This window comes from Lactuca saligna, chromosome 4, assembly GCF_052625555.1.
Source record: "Lactuca saligna cultivar CGN05327 chromosome 4, ASM5262555v1, whole genome shotgun sequence".
NCBI lineage: Eukaryota > Viridiplantae > Streptophyta > Magnoliopsida > Asterales > Asteraceae > Lactuca > Lactuca saligna.
The window spans coordinates 58,049,579-58,068,061 of record NC_136420.1 but is presented as its reverse complement, the minus strand read 5'-3'; the positions used below and the strand labels follow the sequence as shown (position 1 = coordinate 58,068,061).

General features: G+C 31.3%; 1 protein-coding gene across 1 annotated transcript; it reads left to right on the top strand.

The window, feature by feature from the left end:
* Nucleotides 1–12,457: 12,457 nt before the first annotated feature.
* LOC145041937 (protein EMSY-LIKE 3-like) lies at nt 12,458–17,726 on the top strand. Its single transcript, XM_078990188.1, has 10 exons — nt 12,458–12,851; nt 14,571–14,782; nt 14,868–14,977; nt 15,093–15,348; nt 15,425–15,664; nt 15,747–15,815; nt 15,907–16,158; nt 16,228–16,296; nt 16,377–16,440; nt 17,421–17,726. Exons 1-10 carry the CDS (start codon nt 12,824–12,826, stop codon nt 17,465–17,467), a joined length of 1,347 nt encoding a protein of 448 aa, XP_078846314.1. The 5' UTR covers nt 12,458–12,823; the 3' UTR covers nt 17,468–17,726.
* Nucleotides 17,727–18,483: the final 757 nt, after the last annotated feature.

The following is an 18,483-nucleotide window of genomic DNA, read 5'->3' as shown; positions in this document are numbered from 1 at the left end:
ACAACAACTATAAGTAATATTAAACTATATATAATATTTAATTTTATTGATGTGTAACTCGCGAGTAGAAGTCATTTAAACGATTAAGATTATGACGTTATAATAGATGTATATATTATCATATAATTCAAAGTAATCAATATATTATATCAAATTAATACACGAATTATTATATCAAATTTAACAACAACGTTAGTGTTATATATATATATATATATATATATATATATATATATATATATATATATATATATATATATATATATATATATATTTGTAAAAACTTCAACTATATAGGTGTTTCTGCGCATTACAATATCAACTCAAATATAAATTTCAGTTCCATTTAAAAAAACTAAAGAATATTTTGTAAATAGTTTAATGTAATAAATTGTAGTGATAAAAGCAAAAACTAAATTGTAATATCAATTTAAATAAAATATTTTTTAAATATATTTTTATAATCGTTAAAATTTCCAAATAAGTAGTTTAAAATAACTTACAATAACAATAGTTAAAAACAACTCTATATAAATGATTATATTATTAGCTTTAAAATATAAAAAAATGTTTGATGTTTCAAATAATTATAATGATAGAAATTAAAACATTAATCAAATAAATTTTAAAAAATTATTTAACAATAAAAATAACTATAAATAACATCAAATCATATATTATATTTAATTTTATTAATGGGTAACTCGTGGGTATAAGTCATTCAAACGATTGAGATTATAAAGTTATAATAAACGCATATATTATCATATAATTCAAAATAATCAATATATTATATCAATTTAGTTTATACAAATTATTATATCAAATTTAACAACAACGTTATTGTTATATTTAGAAAACCATATATTTGTAAAGACTTCAACTATATATGTGTGTTTGCGCAACATGCGGACATTCGCCTAGTATATTTATATTGATGTGTACTTATTAATATTACAAAATTAATAAATTTCATGCATTTTAGATCATAAACAAGCATTAAAAATTACAAAATGAAGAAAATGTGATCAATTTATGAACTAAAAAAGTTATGAAAAATAGGGGTATATATATATATATATATATATATATATATATATATATATATATATATATATATATATATATATATATATATATATATATATATATATATATATATATCAATTTTCGAAAGTTTACAAAAAGTTTCGTTTTGGTTCAGGCGGTAAACCGAGTTTTTAACCAAAATGGGGTTGTTGAAAAAAATATTTACTAATCTAGTATAGTTTAAAATATATTTACCAAACTAATGTTTTTCTTCATTTTTTATTTATTTTTCAATATTTCTTATTGTTTTTCTATTTATTTAAAATATCGGCTTTTTTACTTTTTTATTTTGGTTTTTTTACTATTTATGGTTTTCAAATATCAGTTTATTTTTTATTTTATTTTTGTTTCACTTTTTTTTTATTATTTATTTATACATTTAACATAAATATCTAACACACAAAACAATTTTATTATTTTGGTTCATTATATTTGATTAATTTTTTTCTATGGTTTATTATTTTGGTTCATTATATCACTATAACTTGCAGGTTTCTTACCCAACTATTCACTTTTACAAATTTGCACAAAGTAATAGTTGTGTTATCAAATTTTGCCGTATATTTTTTTTTTTACAATTTTGTTTTCACATGTTTTGAAATAAAAGTTTTTATAGATTTGGAAATTTGTTTTCAAAATGTTTTTTACATATGTAGTTTTATGCATGTATTTTATAATTTCTTTCGTTTTACAAATTAGATTTTTTTTTAATTTGTTTTTTATGTTTTTACATATTTGTTTTTATGTAAAGACATAAAAAATATGTAAACTTTTGCTTTTTATATTTTATTTTCAATGTAAAGAAACTCAATTAAGAAGCATGCAAATGTTGTATAAATAAAGACATGAGAAAAAACTTCTTGGATTAAGTTTTTAAAATATATGTATAAATAAATGGTAAGGAAATTAAAGTAAACTCATAATCATTATATTAACCGTGGAAAAAAATTACTCAAATAGGCATATAATAAACGAAAATAATAAAGCTCTTTTGTGTGTTAGATGTTTATGTTAAATGTATATTAAAAAAAATCTGAAACGAAAATAAAATAAAAAACAAAGTGGTATTTAATAACAAATAAATAGTAAAAAACTGAAATAAAAAAAAAGTAAAATAGTCGATATTTTAAATAAATAGAAAAACAATAAGAAATATTGAAAAATTAATAAAAATGAAGAAAAACACTAATTTGATAAATATTTTTCAAACTATACTAGATTGGTAAATTTTTTTCCAATAACCCCGTTTTGATTAAAAACTCCGGTAAACCACGCACTTTTTTTGTCTCTACCATGTGATCCGTGTTTGAATTCCATTTTTTTTTTATTATTATATATCATTTTTTATAATCATAATTCAAATAAAGTGGTAGTTTAGTTGGCAAATAGTGATTTTATAAATTACCTAGGTCCGATACTAATCATTTTACACTTTTATTTATTTTGTTTTCAATTTCTTATTCGTTTTTTTTTTCTCAATTTATTATTCCTTTTTTTTATTAACTGCTTTTCTTTTTCTTTTTAGTCTTAGAATAATTAACAACTTATCATAGCATTAGTGAATCTTACTTATAAAAATAAAAATAAAAATATATTTAAAGGGCTCATTTTATTTTTCGCATGTGACCTTAATATCAACAAACCGCCGTGACTAGTTCTATACATTTAAAGCTACCAAATAGTTTTACACATATATTAAAACTTGTTATAAAATATGATCAAATAACAATATAAATTATAAAGTAAAGAAAGAAATAAAAGTAGAGAGAACTTTTATTCTAATACTTGTGATGAAATCATCAAACTTTACAATACATAATATTCACTATTTATACTAGACAAAGAAGATGAAAGGTGATGTATGATATGAATGCTCATTATAGTGGTGCATAACTACACTCATAAAACTCATAATAATGTTTGCTATAATGTTCACTAATTATGGAGAGTAATGGGGGAATATGGAGAATCAATAGTCATTCACTAAATAATAATTCATAACACTCCCCCTTGAATGACGATTGTATCATGCCTCGTTAAAACCTTAATCGGTAAAACCTCATGGGAAAAACCCTTTATTAAGGAAAAAGAGTACATGATTAATAATAGATATTGGAAACAATTGCCTCGTTAAAAACCTTGCTAAGAAAACCCAGTGGGAAAAACATAACTAAGGAAAAGTGTACAATATGTTTCCAACTCCCCCTGATTAGCACATCATTTGATTTTCTTGAAGCACCGCATAACAATGTTTCGTACCATCTTTTCAAATTTCGATGTAGGAAGTGCTTTAGTAAACCAATCAGGAAAGTTGTTATTGGATTAAATTTTCTAGATGTTGATGCCACACTCTTTTTGAAGATAATGAGTGAAAAAAAAAAAACTTTGGTGATATATGCTTGGTTCTGTCTCCTTCGATAAATCCTTCATTGAATGAAGCTATACAAGTTGTATTATCTTCATATTGTATGGTTGGAACATCCCTGTTAGAAGTTAGACCACAAATCTTGCAAATGTATTGAGTTAAATTTCTTAACCAAATACATTCATGACTTGCCTTATAAATTGCTATAAATTCTGCATGGTTAGAATACGTAGCTACTAAAGTTTGTCTAACAAAATGACAAGAAATTACGTTACCTCCACAAGTGAATAAATAACCTGTTTGGGATCGAGCTTTGTGTGGATCAGATAAAAATCCATCATCTGCATAACTAATTAACTTCGCATTTTACAAATCTGATTAGTTTAAATTCATATCCAATGTACCTCGAAGATATCAAAGAATGTGTTTGACTGTATTCCAGTATCTTCTTGTTGGATAGGAACTATGTCTTTCTAATAAGTTTACGACAAAAGATTTATCAGGTTTTGTATGAATAGTAATATATATTAGTGCACCAATAACACTAAGATATACTTCTTCGGGAACAAGAAGATTTTCATGTTTTGATGATGCTGAAATTGGTCCTTTTTGGCATCTAAGTGCGTTACTACCATCGGGGTACTCAATGGATGTGAGTTATCCATATAAAACATTTTAAGCACCTTTTCTAGATAACTAGATTGATGTATAAAAACTCCATTTTTGGTGTGCTCAATTTGAAGATCGAAACAAAATTTCGTTTTACCAAGATCTTTCATTTCAAAATTTTCTTTCAAACAAGAAGTGGCATTTTCCAATTCTCCAGGAGTTCCAATTATGTTCAAATCATCTACGTAAACAGCAATTATCACAAATTCTGATCCGGATCTTTTTATGAATACACATGGGCTTAATGGATCATTTTTATAGCCCTCTTTTAAAAGAAATGTACTTAAACAATTGAACCACATTCGGCCAGATTGTTTCAATCCATACAAAGATTTATTTAATTTTACCAAATATATTTCACGAGAATTAGGAGTTTGTGCTTCTGGCACCTTAAACCCTTCTGGGATTTTCATATAAATATCATTTTCAAGTGAACCATATAAATAAGCGGTAAATACATCCATTAGACACATATCCAGTTTTGCATATGTTGTTAAACTTATAAAATAATTGAATGTAATTGCATCAACTACCGGAGAATTTGTTTCTTCATAATCAATTTTGGGCTTTTGGGTAAAATCTTGTGCAACCAATATTGTTTTATATCTCACAACTTCATTCTTCTCGTTTCGTTTGCGCATAAATACCCATTCGTGTCCCACTGTTCTTACTAAGTTTGGTGTACGGACTACAGGTCAAAAAACTTTTCGTTGAGTAATAGAATTAAGCTCTTTATTTATTTCATCTTTCCATTTTGGCCAATATTTCTCTTCATACATTACTCAATATATTTATGTTCAAGATCCTCATTTTCTTTATAATCGTGCGCGGAAAATGATATGTAAAATTATCGTCGATTTCTGTCTTATGAAAAATTATCATCGACATCTCATCATTTTCATTTTTTTTTCCAGGTACCTTATATTCTTTTGTTATGTCATTAGGCTCTTCTAGAGCTTCATTAATCTTTTCAAGAGATTATGTTTTCTCTTTTGGACCATCAATTGTATTTGCTTCATTTCATTTTCGAGGATTTTTATCTTTGGAACTGGCTGATCTTCCACGCTTCAGGCGTGCCTAAGATTCACTTGCAGATGTATTTTTTTTCTTCCTTCTGGGATATCAATTATAACTTGAGTAAGTATAGCTGGTACTTGAGACTTTGTTACCCACTTAGGGTCAGTAAATACTTCTGGCAATTGATTTGCTACATTTTGTAAAGGAATTATCTTTTTTATTTCAAGTTCACATTGACTTGAATGAGGATCTAAAAACTGAAAGTGAAAATTCCTTTCAAGAGATTTTATTTTCCAGCTTCTTTATTTCTCCCCCTAATATTGGAAAATATGATTCATCAGAATAATAATCATCAAATATAGTTGTAAATAAATCTCCAATTGATGATTTTAAATATTTTACTATAGATGGAGATTCGTATCCAACATAAATTCGCATTCTTCTTTGAGGACCCATTTTTGTGCGGTGAGGTGGAGAAGTAGGTACATAAATTGCACATCTGAACATCCTTGGATGGTAAATAATTGGTTACTAACCGCAAACCAGTTGAATAGGGGAGAACTCATGATAACTAGTTGTCATTATGCATATAAGTGATGTTGCATGTAAAATTGCATGCCCCATATCAATATAGAAAGTTTAGAATGCATTAGTAATGGTCTTGCAATTAATTAAAAGTGTTTGATTAACACTCAACTAAACCATTTTGTGTATGAACATATGCAACATGATGTTCAATAGTTGTCCAAATCGACATGCAATAGTCATTAAAAGCTTGTGATGTAAATTCTCCAGCATTGTCAAGTCGAATTTTCTTAGTTGGGTAATCGGAAAATGTGCCCTTAGGAGGATTATTTGTGCTAGTAATCTTGCGAAAGCGAGATTACGGCTAGATAACAAGCACACGTGTGACCATCTAGTTGACGTGTCAATTAAGACCATAAAATATCTAAATGGTCCACATGGTGGATTAATTGGTCCACATATATCCCCTTGAATTCTTTATAAAAAACTAGGACTTTCATACCCAACGTTATTCAATGATGGACGGGAAATTAATTTTCCTTGAGAACATGCAACACAAGACAATTTATTAGCTTGAAAAATCTTCTGGTTTTTCAAGGAATGTCCACTTGAACTTTCAATTATTTTGCGCATCATAACTGATCCGGGATGGCCCAACCGGTCATGCCAAACTTTGTAGATGTTATCATACCTTTTATTTTCAATAGCATGAGATTCAATCATTCTAATATTTGTATAATACAATCCGGAGGACAATACGGGTAATTTTTCCAAAAGACTTTTCTTACCCGATATCATTTTCGTAATATTGAGATACTCTTTATCACCATCATTGGTTGTTTCAACATGATATCCGTTGGACCGAATATCCTTAAAACTTAATAAATTTCTTGGTGATTTTGATGAAAATAATGCATCTCCAATTGTAATTATTGTCCCTTGTGGTAATATGATATTCGGTCTTCCGGAGCCTTCGATCATTTTTGCACTACCCGTTATTGTATTAACATTTGCTTCTCCAATTGATAAGTAAGCTAAATATTTTTCATTATTAAAAATGCTATGTGTTGTTGCACTATCTTCAAGACATATATCTTCCTCATTTCTTTTGTGAATATCCATATTTCTCTTCAATAAATAAATAAAACACAAGAAACATTCGACTTAGAGGAATAAAGTCATATTTTATTATTTTGGGAAGATTGTGACGACATCATTTCTCATGAAACGAATATGACATAAGAACATAATAAATGTCATGAAACAAAACTACACATTATTCTCCAATCACCATTCATATCACCACTTGTCCCTTCTGGGTAGACAAGAAAATCGGCAATATCCAAATCTGTCATTTCTGGTTGATCTTCATGAATATCACTTTGAATAAAATTTGTTTCGATATTTTTCTTTATATTTTAGAGAATCTTGATAAAGATCAACAAAATGCTTTGGTAAGCGGCATGTACAAGACTAATGATCGGTCATTCCACATTAGTGATAAACATTTTCAACGTTTTTTTTTTTTTTTTTTTTTTTTTTTTTTTTTTTTTGCCTTGACCACTTTTATCATTAGGATGTGGATTTTTGCTATTTTCCAACTTCTGGTGGTTGCTTGTAATATTGTTATTTTTATGATGATTATGATAACCTCCATGACCTCGGTTAGACCCATGACTATTATGATTATATGATGTTGCATTCACTTCAGGGAATGCACTAGAACCGGTCACGATTAATTGGTGATTTTTCATCAATAAATCATTATCTTGTTTAGACACAAGTAGACATGAGATTAATTCATATTTATTTTAAACATTTCTCATGATATTGCTACTACAGGAGCATATTTTCATTATGGAAAACTATTCTCCATATTCCCCCATTACTCTCCATAATTAGTGAACATTATAGCAAACATTATTATGAGTTTTATGAGTGTAGTTATGCACCACTATAATGAGCATTCATATCATACATCACCTTTCATCTTCTTTGTCTAGTATAAATAGTGAATATTATGTATTGTAAAGTTTGATGATTTCATCACAAGTATTAGAATAAAAGTTCTCTCTACTTTTATTTCTTTCTTTACTTTATAATTTATATTGTTATTTGATCATATTTTATAACACGTTATCAGCACGACTCTACCATATAGCTAACTCCTTATTGTTCTTGTCATTTTCAGGTATGTATTTTTTATAATTTTACATGCCAATGCTTGCAACTTATTTTATGGAATTTCTTAACTAACAATTCCTTAACATACAAGTCTTTATTTTGATTTCTATTTTCATTATGGAGAGTAATGGGGGAATATGGAGAATCAATAGTCATTCACTAAATAATAATTCATAACAAAACTATCAATTTCTTAGATTAATGAAAAGAAGAAGCCATTTAATTAATTTTACCAAACCTATGGTTGGTAATGAAAACAAAAGAATAAACAATTGTTAAATACATTACATTCTTTTATTCTCCCCATCTTTTTCAAATTATGCTCTCCATATCAATATAAACCTGCCCCATAAATTCTACAAAAAACACCCACAATCCTCTACCACCATAATCCCATCTACGATAATGTCTGCAATTTGGCTGTTTTTGCATTCCCGATCAATTTATCAACTAGGTGGGGAGCCCCCGCGTTGCGGGGGTAGGATACGACAAAGAAGCGAGGGAAGAACATATGAACATAAAGCAGAAACTGTTGGATTGTTTCATAACAAAAGTCGTGAACATAAACGTATGCAAACTATATATGCAAAACATGTAAAAGAGAACTTGAAGTTTCGACAAATAAGAACATGATGTGCTAAGAACGTTTAGTTATCACCACAGTAATAACCATGATTGCCAAACCCATAAGAGTTGCTCCAATGGCGGTTTTCTCCATTGATATTTCAGCAGTTCCATCTGGATTCACACTAAATTCTCCTTTTGGTGCACCACCGAAAAGGGTCTGAAATGTATCAGATAAATTGTTCATCATGTCAACCACTGTAATTGTAACTTTAAGCTTGATGTCCTTCACATAATCCATGAAACCCTTTCCGGATTCAGATTTTGATTCACTCTCATCAGTAGAAGAACCCTTTCCATCTAGACCAAACTCTGAAGAAAAAAAAACACCTAAAAAGATTATTCAAATTCCGATCATTACTTTTTCCATGGAAGAAGAACCGAAAGGTGTTGTTAAATGTTAATTAAGTTGAAAAGTTACTAACTTGATTGATGATTGTCGAGGAATTCCACAAGGGCCTTGTTTTTTAAAACGACATTCCACACATTTGGATCAGAAGCAATTGAAGCACCAACATTTTGGTAAGAACCAAAAGAAAGGAATTAAAATGTGATTTTGCTTCAATTATGGTATACATAAGAAACTCACAAGTAGAAGCAGACATACCTGTGCAGATGGGCTTTTGTTAAGAAGCTTAAAAGCTTTGATTGCATGGCTTGAAAAACCTGAATAATATAAAACAGAACGTAATTAGTATGAATGATCTGAATTACTCTATATTGTCTCCAAAAATGGAAATAAATGAACCATGATGGAATAAAATAAGCATCCTTCCATTTGTTGTGGTTCCCTTAAGAAATAAAAGTAATGGAGGAAATCTATCAGTGGAGGCTTTTCTCTGTATTGAAATTCTTAAAAGAACATTATGTTTCAAATTGCTTACATACATATATGTGATTTGATAATAACACCCAACTCAACTTACTTTCATCTTTTGAATCTTCTATTCCTTGTCTTACAAGCCCACATGCAACATTAATCAACTCCCGAGTCCATCCTCTGTTAATTGCACTAATGCAAAAGGGCTCAATCGCATATGAAAGAAGCTTCTATTTGAATGATTCCCACTTTTCAAATGCTTCTGGAACATCCATTTTGTTGTATTCAACTATAAAAAGGTTTTTTAGCAAGTTCTGGAATGAACATTTATAAGTCAAGTCTAACTGCATCAAATTCATAGTCTGATTGTGGAGATGAGCCATCAACAATGTGTACCTAACCCTCCATTTCCATCACACAACAGTAAGAGTATTTTGGTCTTTTAGCAAAAATGTTGAATCATTGTGAAAAGAAATATAAATCTTCCATTGCTGAAATTATAACCTTTTTGATAAAAGACCAAAATATCCTTACTGTTGCTTTCGGGCTATTAGTGTTTGTTGATTCATTGTTAGTTCCAAAATTTGTAAGTGGCAATTTCAAACATTTGCCAGCTGAGTAGTTTACTTCTACCATCAAGGTCCGGGAACTTCAAAGCTTCCACTGCTAAAATTATAACCTTATTTGGCATGAGAAAATTAGAAAAAGAAAAAAAGTAACGTCAACAAAATTTAAAATCTAATGCTTTGAAGATGTGCAAAATAAAACGGAAAACAGTAACATGTTGGTAAGAAGTTGTTTGGATACCTGATTACTATTAAAGGGTTAAATTGTCAATATCAAATTCATAAATCCTGAAAAATAGCGTTCAATATTTAAAATTTATAAAAAGCAAAAAAGAACAGAAGATGCTTTTAAGATTAAGAAAGAACCAATCCTGCACCAATCCTGCACCAATTTCCACAAAGATAACCTGAACCTGTAGCCAAAAGCACACGGTAAGTATTTGATGTCGAAACACACACGTAGGAAAAAGCGCATACAAAAAACAAGAAACAAAACCCAAGAAATTGACAACCATAAATAAAACTTGCAAGAACCCTAATATGTATACTAAAACTTGTTGGAGGAAAATATCATACCAGTTTTTTGATTCAACGATAGGTGGAGGAGGGAGGGGAACTTTTTGATGGTTTTCCACATCATTCGTCATCTAAATTTGCAATTAGATAAGTTAATTCGATAAAACTATATGAATACGCCAACACCAAACGAATGTGAATAATCTACATTATGAAGGCATCAAGGATCGTCTGATTGGCGGTGAAGCTGGAGAACACCGGAATCGGCGAGACGACGGAGGACGTCTTGTACGTTGTAATCAGTTGTACAATTTCATACGAGTTCCATGTGTGAAAGCTCCGAGTAGATCCGATGAGCAGACACCGAATCGGTTCTTTGAAGTAAAACACAGCTCTCTGAAGCGCTTTTCTGGTGGGTGAACGCAGCTCTCTGAAGCGCTTCGCGGCGACACCGACGACTGCACTGGCGGCGAACACGACAACTTCTTTAGGCACCGCGATCCCCTCGATGTCGAGTTGCTCACCACTAATAATCGGACTACGCAAAAACAGCAGGGGCGAAAAAGCGATGAGAGGTTTGTGGAAGAAAAGAGAGATAACGTTGACCAAAGATATTTGAGGCGGTGGGAAGGATCCGGAAGCGGATAAACCAAACGATGATAAACACATGTACACAAGAAAGTAAATATTTCCATAAAACACCCAGATAAAAAAAAAACAGAAATAACATATCCAAGGGCCATTTTTACCAAAGAACATATAAGTTTACTATTCCTAAAAACTAACCTCCTTATATATATATATATATATATATATATATATATATATATATATATATATATATATATATATATATATATATAAAAGAATTCCTCTCATTTGATATTAGAGTATCACACACATCCGTGGGGGCGTTCCATCACCAATTCCTTCTTGGAACGTCTCCACAAGCCATGATCCTATTTTCCACCACATCCATCATCGCAAACTCAAGTCGCCACTACCGTTGCCTTTCGTTTTGTTTATGTTTTGCCAATGACCAAATTTCATGGAACTTTCCACATATTGGATCTTAATTAATCGGACAACCCCAGCTACATGGATGACACTACAAAGTCACATCTCACCCCGACCCCTACTAACATTTCTATCCTTTTTTTGTATGTTTGTTTTAACTAATGACGATTGACAGTATTTCATCACCACCACACCTAGAGATGTTCAAAACTGGATATCTGAAATTTCAGATATTTGGATTTTAGTATCCGAATTGATATCCATAGTTCGGAAATTCGAGAAACACATCACCTATAATTAAAACTCAATCAACAATATAAACAAACAATAATATGGTTAGTAATTAACCTTCAAATGAGTAATTAAGCATCAAAAGGTGCTAACTATCTCGGTGTTTACTATTTCTTTGATCATTAATTAGCATCAAACGATAATATTCTTTATATTTGTAATTGCATTAATTCCACAGCTCCATGCCCCGGTTGATTTTTTTGTTTCTTAACTCTAGTTTATTACCAAAATATCTTATAAATATGTGGTAGAAGCGGATAAAATGGTAGTCAAGTTCACCTAGATAACTACTTTCTTTAGGAATATATTAATAAAGAATAAAACCCAACAATCCAACGAAGAAATATAAAGAAACATAACATCTACAATTCAACTAGTCAATGGTCTTGTTGAATCGTTAACTTCAACTAATGATTTTTTTTAAATCCCTATAAGTGTTAAGGCCAGCTTACAAAATTTTGATGGAATCTTGTTAAGGACAAACATGTATTTATATAGTTAACAAGATAACTAATAAAGAATACATACACATTCATAGAAAAGCTATACAAGAACAAACAAATCAAAATCCAGAAAACAAACATTGCCATCTAAAACAATACTCTTGGAATGGTCTAAATAAATAAAATTAGTCATATAGAATAGATATATATTTTTTTACAAAAACATTAAAATTACAATAAACTCTAATTTAATAAACGTTCTAGAATCATAGCAATTATTATATGCATCCCATTGAAGGCAAGATGACTTCCCATAATTCCTCTAAGATTGTGTTTTGTGTTTGAGAAGTACGAAGTCAAAACCCCAAAGGGGCGGAACTCAAACCCAACAATTAACCTAAAAAAAACAATCCCCATATAGATCTCGTTCAAGTCCGCGCCTCCTCCTCCCGTCGCCCCTTTTGTCATCACTCTCTTCTAAACTCCAAATCAAACCCTAATTCCCCCTCAATCATTGCCTTCAAACCTTCAATCCATTCATTACTTTCACCGTAAACGTCAAATTTAACCCTAAGGAGGCGAATCGGCGCTCAATTTGACTTGTTTCGCGTTTCTTTGAAGCTTCTTGCGACTATAGGGTTTTTCTGCGCTTAATCCTTCTGGATTTTGATAATTCTTTTCATTTTGCAAGCTGGCTATGGACTACGAATCTTTCGATAGCAGCGGTGAGCTCTTCAATCTCTAACACCTTTCCAGAAATTTGGTGGAAGCTACGATTTTGTTGCGAATTTGTTATCGATCAGTGTGCGATACGTTCCGCTTGGTTTTTCTTTTCCAGCATTGTCTTTTCTTAATTTTGTTTTTCTGCATCTTGTTTACACAAATTCAACACGTTAGAATTATGAATTTGTTGCTGTGAACGTGTTGGATTAGCCAGGCGGATGGATTCTTTTGGTTGAATTTTGTTGAAAGTTTTCAGCTTTGAATTAGAGGGATAATTAAAAGAATGAGAAAGTGAAGCTTAGAGTTTGGTTGGTGCAGGTGAAGTGTGTTGTTTGCTTGGTAGTATTTTGGGTTCTGTATACTTGAATTATTGAGGGAGCTACCTTATTGGTGTATGTATCAATGATATGGAGAAAGTAAATTAGCAATGTGTTGTATTTTTGAGTGGAGAAGGTGACTCTTTTATTTACACCAACTGTTTTCCCCCTGTTCTTGGTTATGGGTTTATCTAAGAAAAGATAATTGGCTTGCTAAATTGGTAGTTAGTGCATTGATGCATTCAAATGTCGCCTATAGCAGAATATAAAACATAAATCAAGTAGGGCTCTTAGACCTTGAGTAATCTTCTTTTACATTTAACTATACTTCTTCCCTTCCTGACTTACAAATAGACCTATTCTGTTATGTGTCTACATTTGTATAATCACCATGCTTGACTTATTTCCTACATTCCTCTCCTTTCTTTTGAGATGCTTGGTTTTCTTTTATGTGTCTATGTTGTTTAGTCGTCCTATGATCCTATGATATCATAGCCTTTGACCCTCCAATCCATCAAGTATGGAATTCATGGCCTTTCAGATTTCCTTGGCATATGCTATTTTTTAAGTTATGGATTAGGCGAACATAATTTTATGAACATCTTTTTGGTTGTTGTTGAAGCCTTGAAGGTCTAGCTGTGCATAAAACCTGCACCCATTTTATTTGCAAATGCCCTTAACTCTCTAGCATGCAATACCTAAACCCTAATAAAATCACATTTATCACCAACTCAACACTTGCTGTGGCCGGATATAAACGATATTGAATGGAGTTTCCATCCTGTTATTGTAAAAATAAACACCAGTGTATTCAGATTAGAGCGTAGGAGTAGAGACTTGCTAATGATGAGAATCATGTTCAAGAAGCAGACAATTGTAGGAACCATAAAAAGAGTAGAAAGCACATTCCTTTGTATATAATATGGATGTGAGGATTGATTACATGTCGTGTACTGTTTGCCTGTGATGGATAGAGCTTTTCCAGTATCTATTCATACCACATTGCGTTGCAACTACACATATGTTAGTGTACTGTAGATGATCCTACACTATTGCTGTTTGTTTTCTTTCTTTTACTTAATTTATCAGTTAAGGATCCTTGTCTTTTTTGAAAAATGGGAATCGAGGGGTAGAGAAGGTCTGGAACGCACTCACTTTATTAATGTCAGTTATATTTATGAGGAGCTTATTGGGATGCAATCACAGCTCCTGTGGCTCATGTGGTGAAGGGCATAATAAAAGAAAATAAGGACTAAGGCCATCTTTACTCAGTTCTGAAAGAGAACATGTGCCACCATGAGCAAGTTTTTTTGATGCTATCCAGCTATTCTTGAGAACATGTCATAATGAGCTGAATCGGCTCATAAGTTGTGAGTTTATGATGATTGTTTGGATTTATTGCAGGAACTGATGATGATCTTCCGCCTTCCCATCAAAATAGAATTCCAAGAGGTGGACGTGTTGCAGGTAATGGAAGATCTGCAGTTATGGCTCCTGTACAATATCCAAGGATGTATGCAGAAACAGACATGGAAGCCCAAATTCACCACCTTGAGCAGGAAGCTTACAGTTCCGTTTTACGAGCCTTTAAAGCCCAAGCTGATGCAATTACTTGGGTATGGTTTTTGTCGTTATATTTACTTGATCATCTTTTAGTTTGATGTTCACTGAAATGTGTGTATTTTTTTTTTTTTTGTTCAGGAAAAGGAAGGTTTAATAACCGAGCTCCGAAAAGAATTGAGATTATCAAATGAGGAACACAGAGAGCTTTTGGGAAAAGTAAATGCAGATGATGTTATCCGGAGAATAAGGTCCAATATTGTCAAGAAACAAAACAAGCTTTGTGATTTGAGTGATAATATGATATGATGATAATGATATACCATGTTGTTTTTTTTTTTTTTTTAAAATAAAAAATAAAAATAGGGAGTGGAGACAATCGGGTGGGATTCAAAGTGGGATTCTGAACACAGGGCAAGCTGTTCATGATCCATTACCAAGTCCATCTGTGTCAGCCTCTCGGAAGAAACAAAAGATAAACTCTTCAGGACCTTCTCAATCATTTGGTGTCCCATCTCCTTCTTTTCATCCACAACAACCAGTGCCTCCACCAAACCAACCATCTTCTTCATCCGCTAGAAGAGCACCTGTCTCAGGGACAAAAGGGAAAAACAAGAAATCTGTAAGGCCACATTGGTATTTTGTTTTTTTATTATGATATGATATGTTTGTTGTAATTTGTAAATGGCAATTGGCAGGGTGGTGGTGGTGGTGGTGGTCAGATAATGGGGGGAGGATCTTCCCTGAAAATGCAGTACCCTCCATCAGGGCCAAGTGGGAGGGGGCAGCTTGGTAATCGTGTGACTTCTGGGCCACTTGCAAATGAGTCTGCTGAAACAGCAGCTTTCTCCCCATTGATTGGAAGAAAAGTGAGAACCAGGTGGCCTGATGACAACAATTTTTATGAAGCTGTGATAACAGATTACAACCCGGTTGAGGTAATTTGAAATTGCTTGCAGCTGCCTGGCCCCACCTCCAAATTTTTTATGCTGAAAAATAAATAAAAATATATATTTTCAGGGTCGGCATGCACTGGTTTATGATATTAGTACAGCAAATGAGACATGGGAGTGGGTTAATCTCGCAGAGGTATGTGTAGAAAGTTAAAATGATGGGTGATATAGCATAGCATGATTAGCATGTGTTAAATAAAAAACATATTGATTGATACTTGATGCAGATATCATCAGAGGATATACAATGGGAAGGGGAGGACCCTGGGATTCCTCATAAAGGGGGTTATGGTGGATCTGGTCATGGAATGAGCAGACCTGTTGGACGTGATAATGGTCCTGGTGGTGGAGGGAGAGGTAGAGGGCTGCCCAAAAGTCAAGCAGCAGCAAGAAAAGATTTTCCAGCATCACAGAATGGCATTGGAAAGAAGGGCCTAGACAATATTCAGTTACTTCACACTGATACTCTAATAAAAGAGGTACATACATGATCATTGTATATTGTGTATTTACAAGAAGGGAAAGGAATTTTAACATTCATGCAACAGGTTGAGAGGGTATTTGGGTCTAGTCATCCAGATCCTGTTGAAATAGAGAAAGCTAAGAAAGTGCTCAAGGTTAGTTAAGTTTGAAAACTTGTAATGTATGATTAAGGATTCAAATAATAATAATGATAATAATAATAATAATAATGCAGGAACATGAACAAGCACTGACTGATGCCATTGCAAGGCTTGCAGATATCTCAGATGGTGAAAGTGGTACACAAACTAAACTAAACTAAATTAAACTCTTCTTCTAACTCTACTAAATGCTTACTTCCCGAGTCCCACTTAAAGAGACAAGTGAATGAAACTATGTAGAAAGGAAAAAAAAGAAAATTGATTTTCCTGAGTTTTTTTTAATGGAATGCAGACAAAGGATAATCTTCCCTTCCAATTTGGTTCCTTAAAATAAGACGTCAATTTAATTTATTTTCTTTTTTTTTAAACTCATAAATTATTAAAATGTTTTTATTTTTTCAAGTCTGGCAACATGAAAATACAATCTTCTTTTCTCTCCTTTTTTCTTTTTTTTGGTAAAACTTGGGAAATACAGCCTACAACTAAATGACATATATGAATATAATTATAATGCTTGCATATTTATGGTAGAATCTCTCTCTCTCTCTCGTTGTGATATGTGAAGATTCAGAAGCAAGAAACTTGTTTTTTGGGGTTAAATGCATTTTAACTATAGCAATGCACTTTTTAATTACACTGATGTACTTTTAAAGATGTAGCCGTCCGTTATAGCAATGGGTAACCTGCTACCTTATAAACCAAGCTTCCCTACAAAGTAGAAAGTAGAAAGTAGATTTATGTTTCTTGCATTTAGCCTCATTCAAACTCCCCTACTAAAAATTTTTCTTTCTGTTCCAAATTATCTTGTCGAAATGGGTTGCATGTTTTCAGACATTTTCACCCATACAACACACTAGTGTTGGTTTCATATAGCTAAGATTTTTGAATCAGCTTAAACTTCATTTGCTGACAATAAATAAAACATATACTTTTATTATATTAGTATCTCCAACTCTAAATATCCTTGTTGGTCTCTGGTGATATGAGTTTTCCGTTTTCATGTATAGATAAGAGAAATATTATCTTTATTTTAAAGAATTTTTCACTTTTGCTCTTAATGTTGGTGTTATGATTATGATTTGATTGATTAGGTTGGATTGTTTGTTTAATTGTGACAGATGAAGGTGGGCGGTTTATGCGAGGGCAGGCAATGGATCGAGAATAACCTCACCTCAAATGAGGAAAATATTAGAAGTAGGTGAAATAGTGATAGTGATACTAACTGAATTGAGTTGAGTTAATGAATGGTGCAATGTGGATGGGATGGGATGGGATGGGATGTGTAATTTTAGGGATAGAGCCAAATGGACATGGATATGGTAAAGTAAGTAGAAATGCAAGATTGTAAGATATGATATGAGATGGTGGTTGATGGTGTTTACCCCCCTACTTATACTTAATAATATCTCTCTCATGTGTAGTAAGTAGTAAGTAGTAAGTAGTACCATTTGGGAGGTTAACTTATGCTGCTGCTTGGATCAAGATTCAAGGGGTAAAACTCATCATACAAATCAGACTTTCTTCATGTATAGAATCATATCATTTGCTGCTTTCTAATTTCATCTTCACACAATCATTTATTGCCTCCTCTTAACAAAATCCATAATTTACATTTTGTATTTTCCAACACCGAGTGTGTGAGGCTCGCATTTTTAAAATGTATGTGGTTTCCTAGCTAAAACATTTCAAAATTTCAACTTTTTAGAAAAATAACATTTTAAAACCATCTTAAATGTCGTTTATATATACTTAGATGTATTCGACGATAGATAGCTATTTTGGCGAATGGTTTTGTCCGAAGAAATAATTATTAGATTTTATTGTTTGTTATTATTATGTAATTAAATTTTTTCACTTTTATATAAAATATTTATGTTAATATCTTCTATTTGTTGTCTAGTTATATTATTAATGTAATTAATTAATAATTATTGTCTAGCTTAACAATTGTAAATTAGATTATATATATGAATTTGTATTTTAAATTTTTTAATTTGTTCTAAATTGAAAATTTTAATTGATTTATTTAATTCAAGTCTTCAAACTTTTGATAAGTATTTAAAAATTATTTATGAATAATGATTTGCTCAAAAAGCTTTATAACTTATACCTTTTAAAATTTAAGATATATAATTAATATATTTGTTTTATGATTTTACTAATTTAATTTGCAAACGTCGT

Coding starts and splice junctions, on each gene's coding strand:
- LOC145041937 (XM_078990188.1), top strand. CDS start 12,824: ATGGACTACGAATCTTTCGATAGCAGCG. Junction 14,978..15,092: donor GATGTTATCCGGAGAATAAG/GTCCAATATTGT, acceptor AAATAAAAATAG/GGAGTGGAGACAATCGGGTG. Junction 15,816..15,906: donor AGTGGGTTAATCTCGCAGAG/GTATGTGTAGAA, acceptor TACTTGATGCAG/ATATCATCAGAGGATATACA.